The following is a 21,346-nucleotide window of genomic DNA, read 5'->3' as shown; positions in this document are numbered from 1 at the left end:
TGGAAGCTCACCTTTACCTTCATAGGTTTTAAATGCAAGGCAGCAAAAATAACACAGGTGAAAACTGGAACATTGGAGTTGTTACTAGGTAAAATTGCTTTGTGCCTTTGCCTATCACAACAGAAGATCCTGATTTTCTTAAGTGTGCATATAACATATTCCCAAGGTCTGGATTTTCTATTAGAAATTACTATGCTGAACCCGATAATCACTTTCAGAATCCAGAAAATTGGCAGCTGCATCATAATTCGCAGGTTGCTTAGCACCCTCCACATACCTTTCCATGATATTTGCAAACGAGAGAAATTATGATTGATCCTAGTTAGACACAAGACTAAAATTTAGACCAGTGTTTCTCAACTTTGGCAGCTTGAAGATATGTGGACTTCAACTCCCAGAATTCCCCAGCAAGCATAAAAGTTGAAATATGCTTATCTTAAAAATACCAATGTTGAGAACAATTGGTTCAGACTCATGAAATTGGAAGGAACATCAGTCCAACCCCTCTAACTCTTGTCAGGGATTCACTGGAACCTCAGGCAGATGACCATTCAGCCCGTTTCAAGGCTTCCAGCAAAAGAGAGCTCAGGCTTCCCACATCTGGCTCATAGTCCAGAGGCTTCTCTTGACGTGTAGCCTTCCTTGCAACTTTAACCCTTGCTTTTCTCAAGAGAAGAAGCCCACTGCCACCTGTGTGTGATATCTTCAGATATTTAAAGATTGCTGTCCTATCTGCTCTTCTGTAGATGAAACACGCACATTCTTCCACTTCTCCAACTGTGCAGGTCTTGGGTTGTGGGCCCTTCACCACCTGAACTCTCCCCAGTGGGCCCCTCTCTCCTTTTTGACCTGTGGTGCCCAGAACTGGAAGAATATTCCCAGCAGGTCTCGATTAAGGCAAAGGAGAGAGGAACAATGACTTCTCCTGACTTCTGTGCTCCCGTTAACACACTCCAAAATAATACTCATCTTCTTTTAGCAGAGACATTACATTGCTAACCCCACATTTTGCTTGGAAGTAAATGAAGCTGCTCTTGCTTCCCTCAGATCCCTGAGAAATAAACTTAGAATTGCTCTGGCAGATTGAGGACCGGCAGGAAGTGCGAGACTGGTGGTTGCTGATGGAAAAACGTTTAGGATGAAGGAGCCTAGCAATAGTTTCAGAAAGGTACAGCGTGCCATCACGTCCCCCTTCATGGTTCTGGGTTTGGTTCTGTTTTTTGCAGCTGAAGGTGCAGATTGCCTCACTTGTAAGCACGTTGGAAGGAGAGCGGCAGCTGATGCAGAAACATGTGGGCCGCGTCCAGGACATCCGAGCCGCTCTGAAGACCTGGGCAATGGCATCTCCACCTCCGGTCTAGGTGAGGACGCACGGAGGATTTGCTCTTCTGCCTGGCCGGAGAAGCTGCGCCCAGATAGTCCCGCCTGTTCCTCAGGGGACCCTGAAACCGAACCACCCCAGGAAGGGAAAAGGGGACTTGCTTTTAAGAACCCATCAAGGGCATTTTCCAAAATTAAAACACTTTTAACAGACAAAGCATGGTCAGTTCTTATTTTTACTTTAAAACATTTGCCATTAATGAGTTAATGTCTTAAGTTGTACATTTTGACATACAAAAATACTGTGCTACTGATACAGTTGAAAAATAAAAGGATTCTCCATGTTGGAGAAATTCACAGCGTCACCAAGAAACCCACTCCCGTCTGTTTAGAGTTTGGGTGACCCCCTGAGCCCACCGCTTCACAGGACCTGGCCCAGAACCGCCTTCTGACGGAGACCCGCTGAAGGGGCTCCTCTACAGCAGAATTCGAGCAACAAGAAAACGGGAGGCTCAGAGTCGAACTGCAATGCAAGCAAAGAGAAGCAAGTAATTCCTCTCCACGAATAGGGCAAGGCACAGCTGTCTGCCGTGGGTCTCCTAATGACTTCCCTGGGCCGGATGGCAGCAGAGCACAGGCTGATTTTGGAGGATTAAAGAGCTGTTTTCTGGTTAAGGACTTCACTTCTGCATTTGGGGGGGAAGGGAGGGAGGGACCAGCCATCACAAAGGACCACTTTCTGCCTCTCATCCCTCACAGCCACAGAAAAAGGCTCTTATCATAGATAAAGCAGCATCACACACAGGACACGGGTCTGATCAAGCCCTGTTCTACATTTATCTACAGCCTGGGTGTCTCCTAAAACTACTGGCCATTAAAACAAAGAGACCATTGGGGGGGGGGGGTGGCATAACTCCAAAGTCTGAAGCCTATAAATAATATTTTAGGGCAACCTGGAGAATTTATTGTGTTCAATTCAGCTTCCTCCTCAGCCTTAACTAGCTCCAGCAGAGAATTAGAAGTTAACGCACAGGAGAAAAGATGAGAATGATTTAATATTCCTAATGATGTTTTTTAAGTGGTGCTGGGCAGAGTCCACCGTGCCACTTCCCTGCACAGTGGGAAGAGAAGCAAACTCTCATCCCTTGTGATGGGACTGGTGTGTGTTTTGGCAAGCCAGGTTCAAGAAAGGAAATCTGATATCCCCCGTGCAACACAGAAAAAGTGAAGGCCCAGCACGGCAAGACAGTTTTAGAAGTTGGAGGAAGCTAGAGGAAGAGGCCAGCTGGGCTCCTCCAATCCAAAGCAACATCAAGTGAAATGCTGAACACGGACTGGATGTTGGAGGCTCAAAGACAGCGCAAACCTCTCCTTTAAAGGGAGAGAACTAGATTTTTAGCAGGTTTCTTAATTGGATTTCAAGCTGCATTTTTTTTTCTGTTTAGCCCTCCCCCTTCTCTAGGATTGGACTGAAAAACTGGTGTGTGTAACCTCAATTGAATGAGGCCAGTTGGATCCTGTCCCTTTAAAGAAGAGAGCTTCCTTCTGCCTTTCCTCTTCCTCTTGACCGCAGAGCTTATGGCATCTCAGGACAGAGCTTGAGGAGTGGTGCAAAGGCAAGCTGCAGGTGGAGCAAGGGGAAGAAGCTGCCGTCCTTCCAGAGCCCCGAGGGAAGAAAAGCCACCCGATCCACATTCTTCAGGGCCACGGTCCCCGATCAATCTGCAACCCTCACGATGAGACTAGCCTGGCACCCCCAGGTTGAGACTAAGGACTCGTTCTCTTCACTCAGGTCCTGCTGAGCAATACTCCACCATACCGAACGGCTTCCTTGTATGAACAGAGTCCCTATCCATAGAAAAGCCCCTCCCCTCTGACCACCGAGACCTTAGAGGGACCCCAAAGCCTCCCCAAAGCGGATCTTCTGGCCAGGCTTCAAGTAGAAGTTGAAATCTTTGGGTGCCTCAAAGATTAGAACAATTGTTGAGCCTAAATTAAATTCGCCTAAATGTTCTCCTTTCCTCATTGGAATGCCTTCGTGGTCCTTGGTGGTTACAAAGCTGAAATCATTGAAGGATCCTTTGCTGTAGTGAGGGCTGTTGGTCTGCAGCTTCTGCCGAGAGAGAGGAGGGGAAAAGGCGGTTTATCTTGCAGGTGAGGAAGACGCAGTCAGCCACTTTCATTCTTTGTCTATTGCCTGAACTCGCTCTGTGTGTTAAAGATGGGGGAACCCAAGGGTGGTGGTCCTGCCTGATCCTCAGAAGGGGGCTCTGGTACTCCTGGGGAAGCCCTGCCAGCCTTGGCCCAACTCGGGTTTTTTTATAGTGACAGGAGCAACTTCCGGGGTCCACAAACTACTTAAGCTTCCCTCCCTGCCAACTCAATCACCTGGTGGCCCTCCAGCTATTCTGGAGCCTAGTCTCCTTGTGCCTCTGGGCAGGCGCCAATAGGCAGAGATTCCGGGGTTCATCCGCACCTGAGGGCTGCACACCCCACCCACAAATGCCTCCCTTTGACGTTTCCTCACCTGATCGCAGTAAATGCGGATGGATCCCACATTCTGAGCTCCTACTGCTGTCAAGGAAAAGAAGCCGTGTTTCCAGTAGCCGGAGAGGACGACCCGCTCGTTATGGCAGAAGAGTTCTTTGATCCAACGTGCTACACCAGGGTTCACAGACATCAGGGCACCTGGGGAGAGAGCCAGTCTCTGCTGTTGCTTTGGCTTATCCAGAAGGTGGGAGCAGAACTGAGGTGGTGGGAGGGGAGATGCCAGAAGTCCGACTCGGGGCCCCTTTGAGGCACTCTAAAGTCTCCAACCATTGTGAAAAGTAGCTCAGCAGGAGTTTGAAGACAACGTCTACCAGAGAAGGATTGCCCCTAACATTCATTTAATCTATTGCCCTGGTGGCACCGTGGTTAGAATGCAGGATTGCAGGCCCACTGTCTGCAGTTTGACCCTGACAGGCTCGAGATTGACTCAGCCTTCCATCCTTCTGAGGTGGGTAAAATGAGGACCCAGATTGTTGGGGGCAACATGCTGACTCTAATCCTGTGCTAACCCACACAGAGAGGGCTGTAAATCACTATGGGGTGGTACATATTGTAAGTTTAAGTGCTAGTGCTAGTGAAGAGAGGGAGAGAAGGCTTGCCAAGGCAGGCTGAGGGAGAAAAACTAGAGGTGGGGACTCGATTCCTTCCCCCAGGAAGGGATCTGCCACAAGGTTACATACCGCTCTGGACTGCTGCTCTGTTTGAACTACTGTGGGGATAGCAATAGCCCTTAGACTTATATACTGCTTCACAGTGGTTTCCAGCCCTCTCTAAGCGGTTTACAGAGTCAGCATACCACCCCCAACAATCTGGGGTTCTCATTTTATCCACCTCAGAAGGATGGAAGGCTGAGTCAACCCTGAGCCAGTCAGAATTGAACTCTTGGCAGCGAGCTCTGTTAGCTTACAATACTGTACTTTTAAGTGCAGTGCAATACTGCACTGCACCACTAAGGCTCATAAGAAAGATCTCCCTCTCAAGTGAGTGGGAGCTAAAGTGGGTGCTGTCCTCCTGGACCTCTGAGGGGGCTGGAAATGATGGGAAAGGGCTTAAGGTCTTCCCCTCCCTTTTGGTCTCCTGACCTTTCTCTGCTGCCAGGGATGGGGCTTCGCAAGACTCCACCCAGCCCCCTTTCTTGCTAGGATGCCTTCCTGCACCTCCCTGTTGTTTCAGAGAAGCAAAGATTGGGCAGTGGCTGAAAGAGCCCAGCATTTGCTAAACAAAGAAAACTCCAAACTTCTTTAGGAACAGCTGTCTTTGATCCATCCCTGGGACAAAGACTTTGGATCCCAAAATTACTTCTAATTCATGGCTTCCTCTTCATCAGGTTTTCTTGTCTACCTGCAGAGGACTGTGGGGAGAATCACCAACTCCAGATTTCTCTGAAGTGGGGAGATTCTGGGAATGTGCAGCATAAACTTAGTGAATCAAACTGCCATCCCCCAATGGATGTTGGCATCAATTCAGCAGAGAAGACGCTGCTCGGGAACCCAGAGTGAGGTGGAACCTATCAAGTGGCTCATTTGATTTTGTGTGATCACTGGTTGTAATTGTTGTCATTTTATTCTTTTATATTGGGTTTTTATTATTTGTAAGCTGCCCAGAGTCACTGGGAGTGAGTGGGCAGCCATACACAGTCAGGTCCAGAAATATTGGGACATCGACACAATTCTAACATCTTTGGCTCTATACACCACCACAATGGAGTTGGAATGAAACAAACACAATGTGCTTTAACTGCAGACTGTCAGCTTTAATTTGAGGGTATGTACATCCAACTCAGGTGAACGGTGTAGGACTTACAGCAGTTTGCATATGTGCCTCCCACTTGTTAAGGGACCAAAGGTAATGGGACAGAATAATAATCATAAATCAAACTTTCCCTTCTTAATACTTTGTTGCAAATCCTTTGCAGTCAATCACAGCCTGAAGTCTGGAACGCATAGACATCACCAGAAATTGGGTTTCATCCCTGGTGATGCTCTGCCAGGCCTCTACTGCAACTGTCTTCAGTTCCTGATCTTGGGGCATTTTCCTTTCAGTTTTGTCTTCAGCAAGTGAAATGCATGCTCAATGGGATTCAGGTCAGGTGATTGACTTGGCCATTGCATAACATTCCACTTCTGTCCCTTCAAAAACTCTCTGGTTGCTTTTGCAGTATGCTTTGGGTCATTGTCCATCTGCACTGTGAAGCGCCGTCCAATGAGTTCTGCAGCATTTGGCTGAATGTGAGCAGATAATATTGCCCGAAACACTTCAGAATTCATCCTGCTGCTTTTGTCAGCAGTCACATCATCAATAAATACAAGAGAACCAGTTCCACAGGCAGCCATACATGCCCACGCCATGACACTACCACCACCATGCTTCACTGATGAGGTGGTATGCTTAGGATCATGAGCAATTCCTTTCCTTCTCCATACTCTTCTCTTCCCATCACTCTGGTACAAGTTGATCTTGGTCTCATCTGTCCATAGGATCTTGTTCCAGAACTGTGAAGGCTTTGCTAGATGTTGTTTGACAAACTCTAATCTGGCCTTCCTGTTTTTGAGGCTCACCAATGGTTTACATCTTGTGGTGAACCCTCTGTATTCACTCTGGTGAAGTCTTCTCTTGACTGTTGACTTTGACGCACATACACCTACCTCCTGGAGAGTGTTCTTGATCTGGCCAACTGTTGTGAAGGGTGTTTTCTTCACCAGGGAAAGAATTCTTCAGTCATCCACCACACTTGTTTTCCATGGTCTCCCAGGTCTTTTGGTGTTGCTGAGCTCACCGATGCATTCCTTCTTTTTGAGAATGTTTCAAACAGTTGTTTTGGCCACGCCTAATGTTCTTGCTATCTCTCTGATAGGTTTGTTTTGTTTCTTCAGCCTAATGATGGCTTGCTTCACTGATAGTGACAGCTCTTTGGATCTCATCTTGAGAGTTGACAGCAACAGATTCCAAATGCAAATAGCACACTTGAAATGAACTCTGGGCCTTTTATCTGCACATTGTAATTGGGGTAATGAGGGAATATCACACACTGGCCATGGAACAGCTGAGAAGCCAATTGTCCCATTACTTTTGGTCCCTTAACAAGTGGGAGGCACATATGCAAACTGCTGTAAGTCCTACACCGTTCACCTGAGTTGGATGTACATACCCTCAAATTAAAGCTGACAGTCTGCAGTTAAAGCACATTGTGTTTGTTTCATTCCAACTCCATTGTGGTGGTGTATAGAGCCAAAGATGTTAGAATTGTGTCGATGTCCCAATATTTCTGGACCTGACTGTAAATCTAAATAAACACTGAAGCCGTTTGCAGGCCGCTGTGATGAGAGGGTGTTCCTGAGCGGTGCTTGGAAAAGAACTGATGTTTCACTTGTTCCATGAACAAATGTCAGTGTGTGAAGAGCTGCCTCTGGCTCTCCCACCTGTGGAAAAGAAGCCTACCTGGGAAGTGACGGCGATGAGAGACCTTCCAGTCGGTGGGTGAGTGGAAGCAGTGGTAGTCTCCTGGGGCCAGGTAAATCACACAATGGAAGAGCTCGTTGTTGTCTTTTGTGACCAACTGTTTTTGGAAGGACTCGCAACAGGAAGCTGGAAAAGAGCAGCAGAGGGAGGGTTTTCTGAGAAAGAACTGCAAAGCTGCCTAGTTCCTGATCCAGCAACTCAAATCATTCACTCCTTCACCTGCTCCAGACAAAAGCTAAGGGCTGATCCTGGCATCACCTGCATGTAAAGCAGGGCCCAGCCCAGAGCAAGAAGACTCAGAGGCAACTGGATGGGGAGGGGGGAACATGCAACGGCCATAGCTTTAAAAACAAGGTACATCTAAATGTCCAGTGATACTTGGAGAGGGGAACCAGCGTTTTCTTGCAACAATTTGGTTTTTCAAAGCATCGACTGCTGCGTATGGCCTTATGCGGGACATAGAGAAACTCAGAAGCAAAGCTGGAATGCCGATCTTGAGCTTTCATTCCAGATTCATTACTGATGAAAATCCAGAAGTGAACACAAGAACAGCGGTGGCGCACCGACATGCACCTTTCCCCTGCAAATTTATATTAAATATACAGCCATCAGACTGAATTACAGAACACCACTTATTCCTTGTGTGTGAGGGTTAGGAGCTGAACAGCCATTGGGGCACCAAACACTGCAAATTTGGCTTCTGAAAAAACTACCTTGGAGACCATCACATCTTCTGACAAGAGATCTGGTCATCCTTGGCCACAGAGCAGATTGAATGTCTGCCCAAAACCCTCTCTCAATCCTACCTACCCCGTGGGAAAGTTGTGGAAGGAGTTTGCCTCCTTGGAGGACAAGCAGAGCAAATGAACAACAAAGAGAAATGAAGTGAATTTCTCCTTGGGGACAGGAGAAATTCCCTCACTTTCCTGGGTGCACGGCAGTCCTGAGCTGCATGGCTCCTCCCACAGGACAGACATAGCTGCCTTCCATGGATTGCCAGCCTTTGTCTCTTGACTCCTCCGCTGAGCAAAAGGGGGGAGGCAGTACAGATGCAAGGTGCACCTGGTTCTTTAACTCCACTTAACTCCTTCTGATGTTTCTAGGGAGGGAGAGGAGGCGGGGGGCCTTGCCTTGGTGCAATTCATCCTTCTAAAGATGCTTCGAAGTCTGTCCAAGAAGGGAGAGGGCTGCTCTGTTCAGCAGGGCTGCCTTCTGCCCCGCTAGCAAACTGTTTGAAAAGAAGGATCCTGGGGCTCAAAGGGAAGACTCACTTGGATTATTTTGGCAGTTGTCGTGACTGGCATGGGGACCCAGGAAGGACTCGAGAGAGTAAGTGATGCCTTTTACTTGTTCCACTTCACAGTTCTTCACTTGTCCAAAACTGAGGATCTTTCCATCCGAAGGACTGATCTGTAGAGGAGAAAGAGTAAAAAGAAGCTGGATGCTATTTTCTCTTCCACTTCTACTAAACAATATCAATGGTTACTCGAATTTACAGTACTTTGTCCTACTTTCGTTAAATGCAATAAGAATAATATGGATGTGATTAACCGACCCAAACAAGCAGCAGTAAAACAACTTTAACTGAAAAGGTTTTCTACAACTTCCCTATCCAAAAATGGAAAAGGAGGAAGCAGAGCAGCTGCCCTTTGACCCAGAAACTGACCACGCTGTGCCGGTCGCAGACGGGCCGCGCCTGGGGTTTCAGCTTCCGTCGGAAAAATTCACTCAGGTTCCGGTAGTGATGGAGGTCCTCCACAGCCGCCTCCTTCATGTTCACCCCAAAGGTCCAGATGTAGAGGCTGAGGACGGGCTTCCGCAGCCAGGTGGGCAGCTCCACGTTGTTCAGCCGGCCCCACGCACGGGAGAGCAGGCGGGTTGGCACTGACTTGTACAGAGAGACCTAGAGAGAGGGGGAGGCAGGGAGTCAGGTGCACCACGGTGTGGCCACAAGGGTCATCTGCAATTTGGGGGAAGAAGGAGAAAAATCCCCCTGGTAAAAGTTTCAGATCAAGAGCAGGGACCTCCCTCCCTCCTGGGATACTGGAACTGGGAAGGCTGGTATAGACTCCCGACATGGGTCTCTTGTAGTCACACAATATCCTGTTGATTTAACTGGAACTCTGTCCAAGCAGTCTCCGAGAATGAGGCACGACTGAACGGAAGACCAAAACACCCAAACAACCCAGAGCAGGGAACCTGCTATCCACATGGAGCTCTGAGGAGGGATGGGATGAGCAATCCCCTGGCACAGGGACGCCTCCATTCGGTTCACATGTTTTCCCCAGAGAGGCCAAGAACCCTTTGCAGCCTCTGCAAAGAACCCTCCTGGGGTTTCCTTGAGAGATTCAGGAGCCATTTGCACCTCAGAATGGGGCGGCCTACTTCTGCAGAGAGGGTTGTTTGGATGGTTAATTGGTTTTGATAGCAAAAGGCAAAAGTCACCTTCCATCAGCTACTCCTTCCCACCACCATCACAAAATCCATGCCAGAAGGAAATGCGGAAGTGCTCTGGGCTGTTTTTCATTGTTCATTCCAGGGCCTCCTCTCCCCCCCTCTGCCTTCACACATTTACTACTATATGAGGAAGAAGTCAGAGTCGGGATGAGCCGACTCTGTTTTAACCGGCACAAAGCAATGGAAACACTTCATCACAGATGGCTAAGAATTGCAGCATGTTGACTATGACTATTACTTACATTTCTGCCTTTGGGTTTAGAACCTGAGACTGCAGAAACTGGCCAATTATCAGAAGTAAGAAATCAGCCCTCCTTTTCTTGACCAATGCAATTCCCCTCCCCCTTTCCCACAAAGGCTGCATGGCTCCATGCCTGTTTAGCTCCATGGTCAAAAAAGGCCCATCCAGCTCAGCCTGCCTTGTCTCAAGCCAACGGAAGCTCTGTCCTCTAGATGGTTTCCTCCGCTGGTCCCGGATCAAGCGGTAACAGTGGAAGAGAAGAGGCCGGGAAGTTTTTCAGAGCATTGCGAGGCTGGAGTTTCCTCCTTCCTGAAGGCCCAAAGAGCTCTGCACCTCTGGCAAGGAAGAAACACCTGGACATCCCAGAATAAAATGGAATGACCCCAGCCTTGAACCTTTTTGCCAAGCCCGAAGAATCAGATCCACATGAACAATCAGATCCACACTTATAGAGTTAAACTAGGCTTGGATGAGGAGGAGGTTGGGGCCGACCTTGGGCCAGTTCTGGAGTCTGGGGAAGGCTCTGATGGATGCTCTGCATCAGAAGCAGAGATAGAGCCAGGGCCGTCAGACATTTCCCAGCTGCCTTCGGAGGTGGAGGTAAGTGGGGAGGAAGAACAGCTGGGGCCTGTTCCAGATGCGTGCATGCAGAGAGCTCTTAGGAGAGGAGAACAACTGAAGACAAGGAGTCGACTTGGGGAAAAAGGCACATGTGGATGCTGAATGGCCCCTCCCTGGCTGGGAAACAAATAGAAGGAAAGGGGAGTGGTGGTTGTGGGAAACAACCCTTTGGATTTTGAAGATTTGGCTCATGTGTTTTGTGCCTCAGAGACTGCTTGCCAGAACTTTATTTACAGCTTTGCGGCTGGAAGTTCCCATCTCAAGGAACTGAGAAGGTCTGTTACTGCAGTTAACTCTTTGAAGGATTATTGCCTGGATTTTTCGGTGTGTGGATGTCATTAATTCACAGGAGATAAATAAAGAGGGGTTTTTCGTGACAAGGAGTCTGTTTCTTGTTTCTGCTAAGGCTGGGTCAGAACAACTTTATTGTTCGCTGCCAATAATACAGGAATCTTCCCCAAACTATTTAGTGCCTGGGAAACACTAATTAAGGCTCAAGGGCATTGCGGGGGGGGGGGTGTCACACTTTGCCCTCTTGCATTTACAAAGTGAGTCCAGACTAATTCCCTGCTTGAGCCCTCCTGCAAACTGGGATGGTTGCTCTCCAATAGATTTACAGCCCACAAGCCTTTATGAAATTATGCTACAAATACTCCATAGCTTTGGGTTGGGTTTTGGTAGAAAATGAAAAGTGTTAGCAAGTCATAGTACAAAATAATGAAACTATAAAAGGAGAGAGGGGAGGAAGCATCCAAAAGTGCATATTCTGCCCCAATAAGTTATAGTCAAGGTATAACACCTGCCTACTGCAAGTTCACCTGATGGACCATGACCAAAAAGAAGGCCCAAACATCTCATGGTGTCAGAATAGAATAGAGCTGGAAGGGACCTTGGAGGTCTTCTAGTCTAGCCCCCTGCTCAAGCAGGAGATCCTATACCATTTCAAACAAGATGGTTTATGGCTTTGGCCCTAAATTTCAAAGCAATTGAATTATCTTACTGTTATTTAATATTTCCCATTCTCTTCAGCAGTTACTGAGACAAACTAATGGCAAAAATAAGCTTGAAAATTATGTATATCTTGATATTAACATATCATGATTCTACTGTAATTCTTGCTGTTGATTTGATGGCTAGACTTGACCCAAACTCTTTATATGTGACTCAAGTGCTTATTCTCCTCTTCACCTAATGGCTTGATCCATCTTCAGTTTGTCACTCCAAGATCACAGGGACCAGCAGATGGCCCTAATGATCATTAACTCTGACTCAACCATCTTGGATCTGTAGAAAGGGACCATCAAAAGGGATGGGGCAGATGTGGTGCCAGAATTGCAGATTACTTCTTGTCTCCAAAACTGATAAAAGGTCTTTAAAAAGGATACCCCAACTAGTAGTGATTGCTTCTCTTAGGCTGTGAAATTAGCGTGCAGTATGTTGTCCAGGGTAAACCTGCCTGGCCAAGACTCCCATGGAAAGGCTCAATCATATTGTCTGGTCTAGATGGCAACAATTTCACTATTTTCAAAGTCACTTATAAGATTCTGCAGTGTGTCATCAACACTGCTGTGTACTTCAGTTGAGCCCAGTAGCTGATGACTCATGTGGGACCACGACACCTTAAATTCTAATTAAAACCCGCCTTTATGCAGAGATCTTTGGCATTCCTTATCTTTGGAGATAATTTTGGGTCCTTGTGGAAGATTGTAGAAATTGTAGCTTCTGGGCCCAGTATTTAGATTCATTGGATTTTGAGAGAACCAATGTGGAGCTAAAACAAGAGATACTTGTTTATGACTTCCAAAGAAGGTGAATATTTTCCCCTTACTATTACAAAGATGGTTTGTTTACAAGTCCCTTCACTTCTGCCAATTGTCATAAATATCCTGTTGTTCTCCACAGAAGAATCTTCTTCCCAATAAGATTCAATTCTTCACCCTCCATGGTTTTTGAAGGGAGATCTAACATTCCTTCACCTTCATCTCTGTCCCTGTCTGGAGAGGGTGACTGAGTCAATTTCTCCTGCACCTGTTGTAGGGTGCCTTTCACCCTCATTTCTGTCCTTAACAGCAGCAGAGCTCCAGCCAGTCTTCTACATAGCTGGCTGAGGAATTCTGGGAGTTGAAACCCACAAGTCTTAAAGTTGCCAAGGCTGGAGGTCCCTGCTCTACACTGATGGCACAGCAGCCATCCCACCCACTGAGCAAAGCAGCGTAAAGCAGAGCCTTCAAGCTCTCCTTCTGCACTAAGGAGAAACTGGCCATCAGTTACCGAAGATAAAGGTACTGGCGGTGCCATTAAGAAGCTTATTACTGTAGGCTCAATGGCATCTACAAAGAGCAAATGGAGGCTTCTAAACGGAGCCATTTTTCAATCTTCTACTGCTGAAAAGAACAAGTAAGGGCTGTTACTGCCTGGGGCCCTAACACTCATATAGGAAGAAGTAAGTTCAGGATGCTGATTTTTTTTTAAAGACAAGGTAATCAGCCACCATTATGATTCACAGATTTTTAAAGATAAAGAGCCAAACCCCTAGAAGCGGTACAGGCTAGATTTCTAAGGGCTGCACTTTAGTTTCCTCAGGGCTTCAATTCATGATTGCACATGGGCCTCTAATGTGGATTGCCTTCTCTAGGGGCTGATTTACACTGGCGTCTCTTTTGCCTCTTCTATCCTTTGCTGTCTGAAAGAAATCCCTTTAGAGGAGAGTGCAGATATATTTCTTCAAGCAGGAATCACATACTTCCTCCTGCTATTTTGAAGTCAGTCTCAAGTTTTTAAAACTCTTGTTTACTATTCTGACCTCATGGGAATACAGATCTGAAATCAAGAATCTTGCTATTTAGGGAGCATTAGATCTCGTGATTCCAGAGGCTCCAAAATAAGCTAGTCCATCTGAAGACAGTCAACCTATGCAAATGAGTGTCATGTGTCTTTGTAGGATGAGTAGACTGGTGAAAAGGTGAGTAGGAGTGGCAAAACGAGCGGGTGGCTTAGTTGGCACAGATGGCTGCTGATCTCATCTCGACAATGGAAGACTGCCAGGAGAGCCCTCTGGGACTTCCCAAGATCAAGGGCTCCAAGGCTCAGATACTCACCAGATAATTAAGATTTAAACCAGGTTGGTTACAATCATACTACAGCTGGGAAGGCCATGTCTTATGTTAGGAGTGAGCCACAGGCAACAAACCCACAAACCAGGATAGGAATTGGGATCTTGTGGACTCTCAGTCCAGGATTAGATTGCACTGGACTTTGAGGGATCCAAAATGCCACTGAAGCCAGATGTATCCCAGGAAAGGTCTGAGCTGCTCAAGCTGGCTGCTGTGGCAGGGGCTGCACCCCTTCCTTTGGTCAATTTATCTAGTAGTGTCTGTTTCATTGGAGAGCGTCTCCTTGGGCCGCACATAATGCTTTGGTCTCCGTTTATGGGAGGGAGATACACCAACCTCTCAACGCGAGTGTGTTTAGGTCTCTGCCAGCAGACAAAACAGCCAATGATGCTTTTACCAGGGCCTTGCCCATTTCATGCAGCCTGGCACACAGATTCAATAATGTCCCTTTATCCAATTGCCTTGAAAGCTGAATAAGGACATTCTCCTCTTTCTGGTGATTCATCTCCCGATTTCACTAGAAGATTGCTAAGATCCATCCTGCAGCTGCTCTTGTGATGGGATTTTCCTTCTCTTGCTTTTAAACTCCCTTAAGATTACTGAGCTCAATTCAAATCCACTTCTCAACCTAAGGACCACGGTGGTCTCCATTCTCCCCACCTTTACTACGCTCCTGATTATGTGCAATGTGGAACCGACACTGGACACCGAGGGGCTCTCATACCCTGGGAGAGAGGCTAAAGAGCTTCCTTGGCCAGCAACTGCAAGCGGGAGAGAAGAGGTAGGGGCGCTCTCATAGCCTTCCTGTCCCCACGCAGAGTGACCTACACCAGCAGGCAAGCTTGGCCAAAGAATCAAGTCCCACAGAAGTCCCTCTCTCACTAAAAGCAGAGCCGCTGATCCTGGCATAATGAAGAGCTGGCAAGCAGACCAGCTCTTTGCAATTCCTCTCCAGCATCGGGAAGGCTGGATATCGATCACAAGTGCTCCACAGAGATGCTTAATATTTTATCTTTGAAATAAATAAAAATTATTTCAAAAAAGTTACAAATGTACTAAGACTCTAGAAAATTGGGATAAGATTTTGGAAAAATTCTTCCCATGAGAAAATTGATAGGATGAACTTTGAAAGTTGGACACTAGAGGGGACTAGAAGGAACTAAACTTTACAATTAAAGAAAAGAAACACAAATTTAATTAATACAGAATAGAGCATATATTGTAATATTTTACATACGGATGGAGATTTTTGAACAATGGATCCAGAAATTAAGTGTGTCTGCCTCTTTAGAAACTGTGTTTAAAAGATGTTATGGAAGAGGAACAAATCTTACTGGAGAAGACTAAGACCAATTTGAAAATACAGGGAAAAAAACGGCTGATGTCTTAATAATAAAAAGGGATGTACAAATAAAAAAAAAGAGAATGACTTTGATAATGTTCCTATATTATATTAATGAGGAACCGTGGTAGCGCAGTAATTGGAATGCACTATTGCAGATTAACTTTGCCAATTGCCAGCAGTTCGATTCTCACTGGCTCAAGGTTGACTCAGCTTCCATCCTTCCAAGATCGGTAAAATGAGGGCCCAGATTTTGGGGGTCTATAGGGTACTTCTGTAAACCACTTAGAGAAGGCTGTAAAGCATTATGGGGCAATATGTAAGTCTAGGTGCTATTGCTATTGTTATATTAGATTTACAAAAGAAGTTTGTTAAAATTTTGAAGATTTTTTTTTTGAGAAGAGACAACTTCATGTAATTCCTGCATTATTTTCAAATCTCTTGACCTCTCTATGATCTGCTCTTGAATCTTCCCAGACGTTGCTGCCAGACTGACTGGTCTATAATTCTGCATCCTCCTTTTACTTTATTTTTTGTTTCAAATAGAGACATTTAAACAACCCCGAGTCTAGGATTTCTCAAAAGTAACAGCCAGTAGCCAAGGATGCAAGACATCTGACCTCTTTGCTCCTTCTCTGCAGCTCTACGCATCTATAGCTCTGTCTTGCTCAAGCTTCGGCCCTGCCTTTTCATTCTGCTTTCACTATTAGCCAGTGGAAAACTTCTTTGGCCGGGGAAGGAGTCATCAAAATAGGACTCCGAGAGAGGTCCTCCTCCTGTTTTCTTTCGTTATCCTTTAGCCTTTTCTATATACTATTTCTTTTCCCTTCTCTTTATTTCTGGAAACACTTTTTGTTGGCTTTAGCACCCTTTTGGAATTTCAGCCATTCCAAACGTTAATGGCACCACCCTGAACCATTTTTTTCCTTGCTCTTGCTTTCTTTTTCTTTTGTTCTCTGTACTGATCCGTTTTGACACTCCCATTTTCACTGCGCCTTTTATGCAATCACAGTGGCTGTAATTGTTCTTTTCAACTTTTCTGCCTGTTGCAATTAATCAGAAGAAGAGAAATGTTTAACAATGTGAGCACTGAGTCGTTGAGAATTAGGTGGCATACAAATTTAAGAAATTATGATTGGTCACACAATCAGCCAGATGGTTAGACTAGTTTGGCATTTTTGTCCATCTATCGAGTCTAGGATAAGCAGAAGTTGTTTAATAGTGTTAAATGTATTCTCACACTTAAAGCTGCCTTTTGCAATTGAGTGATGGGCATTTTGTCAATGCCGATTGTGTTCGAGATGTTTTAAGGTTGAACCCAAGACACCAATTACTACTAGTATTGCCTTTACTTTCTTTTCCCATTGTTGTTTCCCTTTTATTTGCAGGATTTTCTATTTTGTGATTTTCTACAGTTCTTTCTCTTCTGCAAAAAGGAACACTTTCTTGTCTTTCTTATCAACAGTTGTTAAACCTAGGATGTTGTCTGGAAGATATTAGTTTGAATTTTAAAGTCCCAGAGCATTTTAGTTTCTTCATTCTCTATTATTGTCTATTTTGTGGTCCCACCAGTTCTTGCTTGCAAGCAAATGGTATTTCTTGCAGATCTTCCAACGCATCACTGTTGCCACTTTACCATGCCGTTGCTTGTAGTCAGTCTGGGAGATCTTCTTGCAGCAGCTAACCAGGTGATCCACTATTTTTTTTAGCTTCTACCTGTTGCTTTCTTCTCAATTCAGGCTTTCTATGTATTTGTTCTCATGGCTTGGTCTTGTGTATCCAGAATTTGCCCCTCTGTCTCTGTCTCTTTCTTCAACTTTCCTGCTCTTAGCTATTGCCAGGTCTTCTTGTCATCTGCTTTGACTACTGTGTGTGTGTGTGTGCTGGAAGGGATCTTGGGGGTCTCCAGGTCCAACCCCCTGCCCAAGGCAAGGGTCCTTATACCATAAGGCACATGACTGCATCACTTAGCAAGAGCAATAGATGGGCAACACCATTCATTAAGCAAGGACCTCATGTGACTGGAGTGTAGGACCTGCAACTGCATCCCAGGCAAGCAGGCTGGGAGGTCAGAGCTATGGGTAGATAGGCAGGTGCTACAGGCGGCCACTACAGATTGTGGGCAAGTACCATGAGCAGCACTATGGAGTACAGGTGGGCTGGCACCATGTGCCAGTGCTCCGAAATGGAAACAAATGGGCAGGTGCTGCAGGTGGGTAGGTGCTGTGCTTGGGCACTATAGGGTATGGGCACAAGATCCCCGATGCCGCCAAGGGCCCCCTTGGGAGAAGCAGCAGCAGGTGTGACCTCCTGCCGGCTTCCCCAGTAACTATATTTGTTTCAAGCAAGGTCTCAAATGGTGCTCACATGACAATAGGACACTGAAGCCATTGAAATTGCAATCCAGTTGCCGACAACCTGAATCACAATCACATGAGTGTGAGGACACCGTGACAATTGCAACGTTAAGGACTGGTTGAAGGTCCTCCTGATTCAACGCAGTCATAATTTTGAACGCCTGCTGAACAAGTGGTTGTAATCCAAGGACTTCCTGTATTTGTCTGTCATATTTGTACAGTACCCGTTGTTCTTTTGACAGGGCCTGGTTGCTAGGAGGTGCTGCCAGGTGATGATTAATATTGACACTGGACAGTGAGCAGTAGTTTAACTCCTAATCCTCTATGGCTGTAGGTCCTTAAAGTCCTTGATAGCTACTCTTTGAAACAAGCAAATGGCGCAACTCTACAGCACAGGCAACTGCCAAGTCAGTGTATTCATCACAAGGATTACCCTAACTGTCCATCCCATTGTTCCCTAAGCACTTTAAGGACAATTGTATTGCATAGCCGTCTTACTCAGTGGTAGCTTCTGATTCTAGAAGTCTGACTGCTGCATACTCCTTACGGAATGGATTCCCGTACATCTGTTCTAAATAACCATTGCTTCAGGGGCAGAGTTCCTCATTCTACGACAGATGACCTTACTAGACACTCATTGTGGAACCCTATTTGTGACTGCAGAATGACAATTTCAAAATCTCTCTGCACAGCCAAATTACCGGCATGGGAATGTCAGAAGTTGAGGACTGGGTATTAGCAAACAAGGTTCCATCGGGAGGAACTATGATGGCGATGGTTAATATCACAAGAGACTGAACATTGTAGGTTCCTTGGCTTAAGTTTCATAAAGAGTGTCTGGAAAATAACAATTTGGCCGTCTCTAAAATTACAGGCACTGGCTCCGCTTCACCTGGTATACAAGTCATAGGAGAGGACTAAGGAAAAAGCAGCAAGATACATTAGCTCAGATCTACCAGGTAGTTAGTGACCCATGGCGAGGAGGAGACACAATTCAGACTGTCCTCTCTGTTTTCTTTGGGCCAGCAATGCACCTGACACAGGTGTTCATTCAACAACACATCTGCAGAATGGCCAAGAAAATGGCATTTTCAACTTCAAATAAAAGTGTGTTAGGCCTTTAAAAGGTAGTATATGTACCTGTAAAAGTTGTAAACAAAATCAGAATTTAGAATTTTAAAAAAATGTGCCCCAAATACCCTCAAACCTCTTGTTGAATCATCTTTTACCTCTGGCCTTCTGCCACTCCAGAATTTTAAAGGAACAGACATGGGGGTCCAGCTGCATGACCCCCCAGTAGAGCAATGTTTCTCAACCTTGGCAACTTTAAGATGTGTGGGAAAATCTAACTTTGCTAGCTGGGGAATTCTGGGAATTTAAGTCCACACATCTTGAAGTCACCAAGGTTGAGGAACACTGGGTCAGGAGAGGATTTGAGGTACTTGCGTAAGTATATTCAGGGCCAGGTCAATAGTTTAGCTCTGGCCTCAAGATTGGAAGTGCTGAAAGAGACTACAATGTTCCTCCTTAAGCCTGGTGAGAATCATCTGAAGCTGAGTGAACCTAATATTTCTAACAGCTCCAACCTTGGCTTCAAGCGGACGTTCTTACTACTCCTCCATGCAACCAGGCGTGCCCTACACCAGGAGTGACAAACCTTGTTCTTCCAGACATGACTGAGCTGCAATTCACCAGGCAGGCTAGAATGAGGGACTTTACTTGCAGGCCAAGGAGATAAAAAACGGTCCTGTTTTCCAAGTGTCAGTTTTCCTGGAAATGAAGCTTTTCTAAATAAGAAACTAACCTGATTGATTGTTTACTATCATTGCATCCCATATCATTCCTGCTTGTGCAGTTCTTCAAGGAATTGTTGGTGCGGCAAAGCTAGGGTCAGAGCAATGCCTCTGTGCCCAGGAGTATGTGTGTGTGTGCCTAGTTTCATTTGCCCAAGGGAGCTGCCAGGAACTGCCACATGACCCGAATTCCAGTCTATTGCCATCACTACGGCTGCCCTGAGAACGATACAGCCAGTCAGCTTCTATTGTTTCCTAATGAGCATCCTGATTTTAGAGAATCCCAGGGCCCCTCACGATGAGCTCCCTAACACAAAACAGAAAAGATTTTTGCCTTTGAAAACATGGTCCCTTTTAAAAATCATTTATAAGAAAACACTGGGGGGTGGGGTGGGGAATAAAAGTAGCAAGAGCAGTAGAGGCATACCAACCTCCATTATTTATCAGGCTCAGTCCACTGGGTGATTCCAGTTTATTTTAAGTGCTTACCTAAATGACCTTTTTCTCTGCCAAGTTCCTAGTGCATTGGATGGAAGCAGCAACTAATCTCTCACTTGACAAAACTGACATTCTTTCAATGGCTGCATGCAAACTGTTCTGTTCTCTGAAGTCTCTGTGAACTCAAAGGGGGGGGTGCTTTAAAGGCCCTTAAATTTAAATATGCCAACCATAGCACATGGGCTGGGAGAACGGGCACCTCAAGGAAATCTCAAAACGCATCATCCTCTACCCAAAGTTGACCCAACTGCCCCCACCCCTCGGATGGCTTTTGTGGGAAAGGGGCCCAAGAATGTCGAGTACAATAAAATGTACCCTCAAACAGCAGCAAGAAAACCAGGGGCCAAACCCCAGGGATCCAAAATGTGTGAAACTGCAGGAGGGCAAGAGAGCCTCTCAACCTCTTAACCTTCAGTAGATCATCTCCAACCAGAGTGTTCATCAGCCAATCAGTCCAAGAAGTGAAGGCCAAAGGATCACAGCAGGTTGTTGATAACAGTCAATGGGTAAAGCCCTAACTTGGGCAGAAACGCAGATAACATCTACCTTGGGCTCAAGCCAAAAGTTCAAACGATGGAAAGTATATGGTATGGATCTCTAACTGGAAACACTTTGAAGATACTCTTCACAGATCTCTGCATGCAGACATAACAGGGAGTACTTTTGTAATAGACAGGTATGCACAGGTGTGCCAAGAGTTCACACATGAATTACACCAACTCCAAAACAAGAAGAGACAAACGTAGAATATGTAATCTTTTCCTCAACCTCTTACCCCAACCCACTGCATTCTAAAATGGGTAAGACTACACATACATTGATGTGAAATCATATGAAACGTAAAGTTTAGAATGTATAAACTGGTATGTGGCATTAGTTTGCTAACTGATATATTATGCATCATTTCCTCATTTTACTTTCTTGGCAGAACTTCGGATTCTTTTTGTTAAACTTTTGTCCTAATTTCTATTTCACAGTTGAAACAGCAGCATCCCAAGATAGATAGTAAACAAACAAGGGAAGAGCAGCAGCTTTGGGAAGTCCGGAACAAAAGCAACAGCTTCCCATCACACCTGCTTTTCATGCTAATTATCTACTTAATACCAATGTCTTTTCATAATTAAAAGGAACAAATTGAATAGCTGTGATCATAACCTCCTGCAACAAAATCCCTTGACCCTAGAGATGCTTTCAGAAGGATAGTTTTCCTCAAGGATGCAGAGCTGAATGTGTCCAAGACCACACAAAGAAAGCCCCAAGGGTACCGGGAAAGGAAAGGGGGCCCTTTTGGACCCCTTTGTAGACATGTCCTGCAGCTCCCAAAGCCAAGTCGCTTTAGTTCTCCATGGTACAATTCTGAGTAGCCTAAAGATAGGCGCCAACCCTTCTCTAGCTTCCCAAGACAAGGAACAGAAGCTGGCATGACTTTCTCTCCCACTCTGTGCCAGTAGTTTCCAGGCAGAAGCACTCCCTGGAGGTCCCTTCTGCAAAGCCATAATGGAGGCGGGCAAGGTGCAAGAGGAAAGGAAAAGACAGACTCTTCCGGCATCCTTCCCCTTCAGCGGCCATCTCGGGTTCGGCTTCTGTGGCCTACC

At 45.8% G+C, this 21,346-nt stretch overlaps 2 protein-coding genes across 4 annotated transcripts in view; one reads left to right on the top strand and one right to left on the bottom strand.

The window, feature by feature from the left end:
- SFI1 (SFI1 centrin binding protein) overlaps positions 1–1,537 on the top strand; it is a 35,854-nt gene extending 34,317 nt beyond the window's left edge. For all 3 annotated transcript variants that reach the window (XM_070950308.1, XM_070950307.1, XM_070950305.1), the window contains one exon: positions 1,227–1,537. In XM_070950308.1, the coding sequence (XP_070806409.1) occupies positions 1,227–1,361 (135 nt within the window). In that variant the 3' untranslated portion in view covers positions 1,362–1,537. The remainder of the gene's footprint in view (positions 1–1,226) is intronic.
- A 1-nt stretch (position 1,538) lies between these two features.
- PISD (phosphatidylserine decarboxylase) overlaps positions 1,539–21,346 on the bottom strand; it is a 37,374-nt gene continuing 17,566 nt past the window's right edge. The window contains 5 exon segments of the mRNA XM_070950309.1: positions 1,539–3,433; positions 3,848–4,008; positions 7,309–7,455; positions 8,601–8,739; positions 8,996–9,232. Of these exon segments, the coding sequence (XP_070806410.1) occupies positions 3,209–3,433; positions 3,848–4,008; positions 7,309–7,455; positions 8,601–8,739; positions 8,996–9,232 (909 nt within the window). The 3' untranslated portion in view covers positions 1,539–3,208.

Source organism: Pituophis catenifer, unplaced genomic scaffold (assembly GCF_029215685.1).
Source record: "Pituophis catenifer annectens isolate HBS135680 unplaced genomic scaffold, rPitCat1.0.hap2 SCAF_10, whole genome shotgun sequence".
Classification (NCBI taxonomy): domain Eukaryota; kingdom Metazoa; phylum Chordata; class Lepidosauria; order Squamata; family Colubridae; genus Pituophis; species Pituophis catenifer.
Note: the sequence above shows the minus strand (reverse complement) of the source record. Positions and strands in the feature narration are given on the sequence as shown.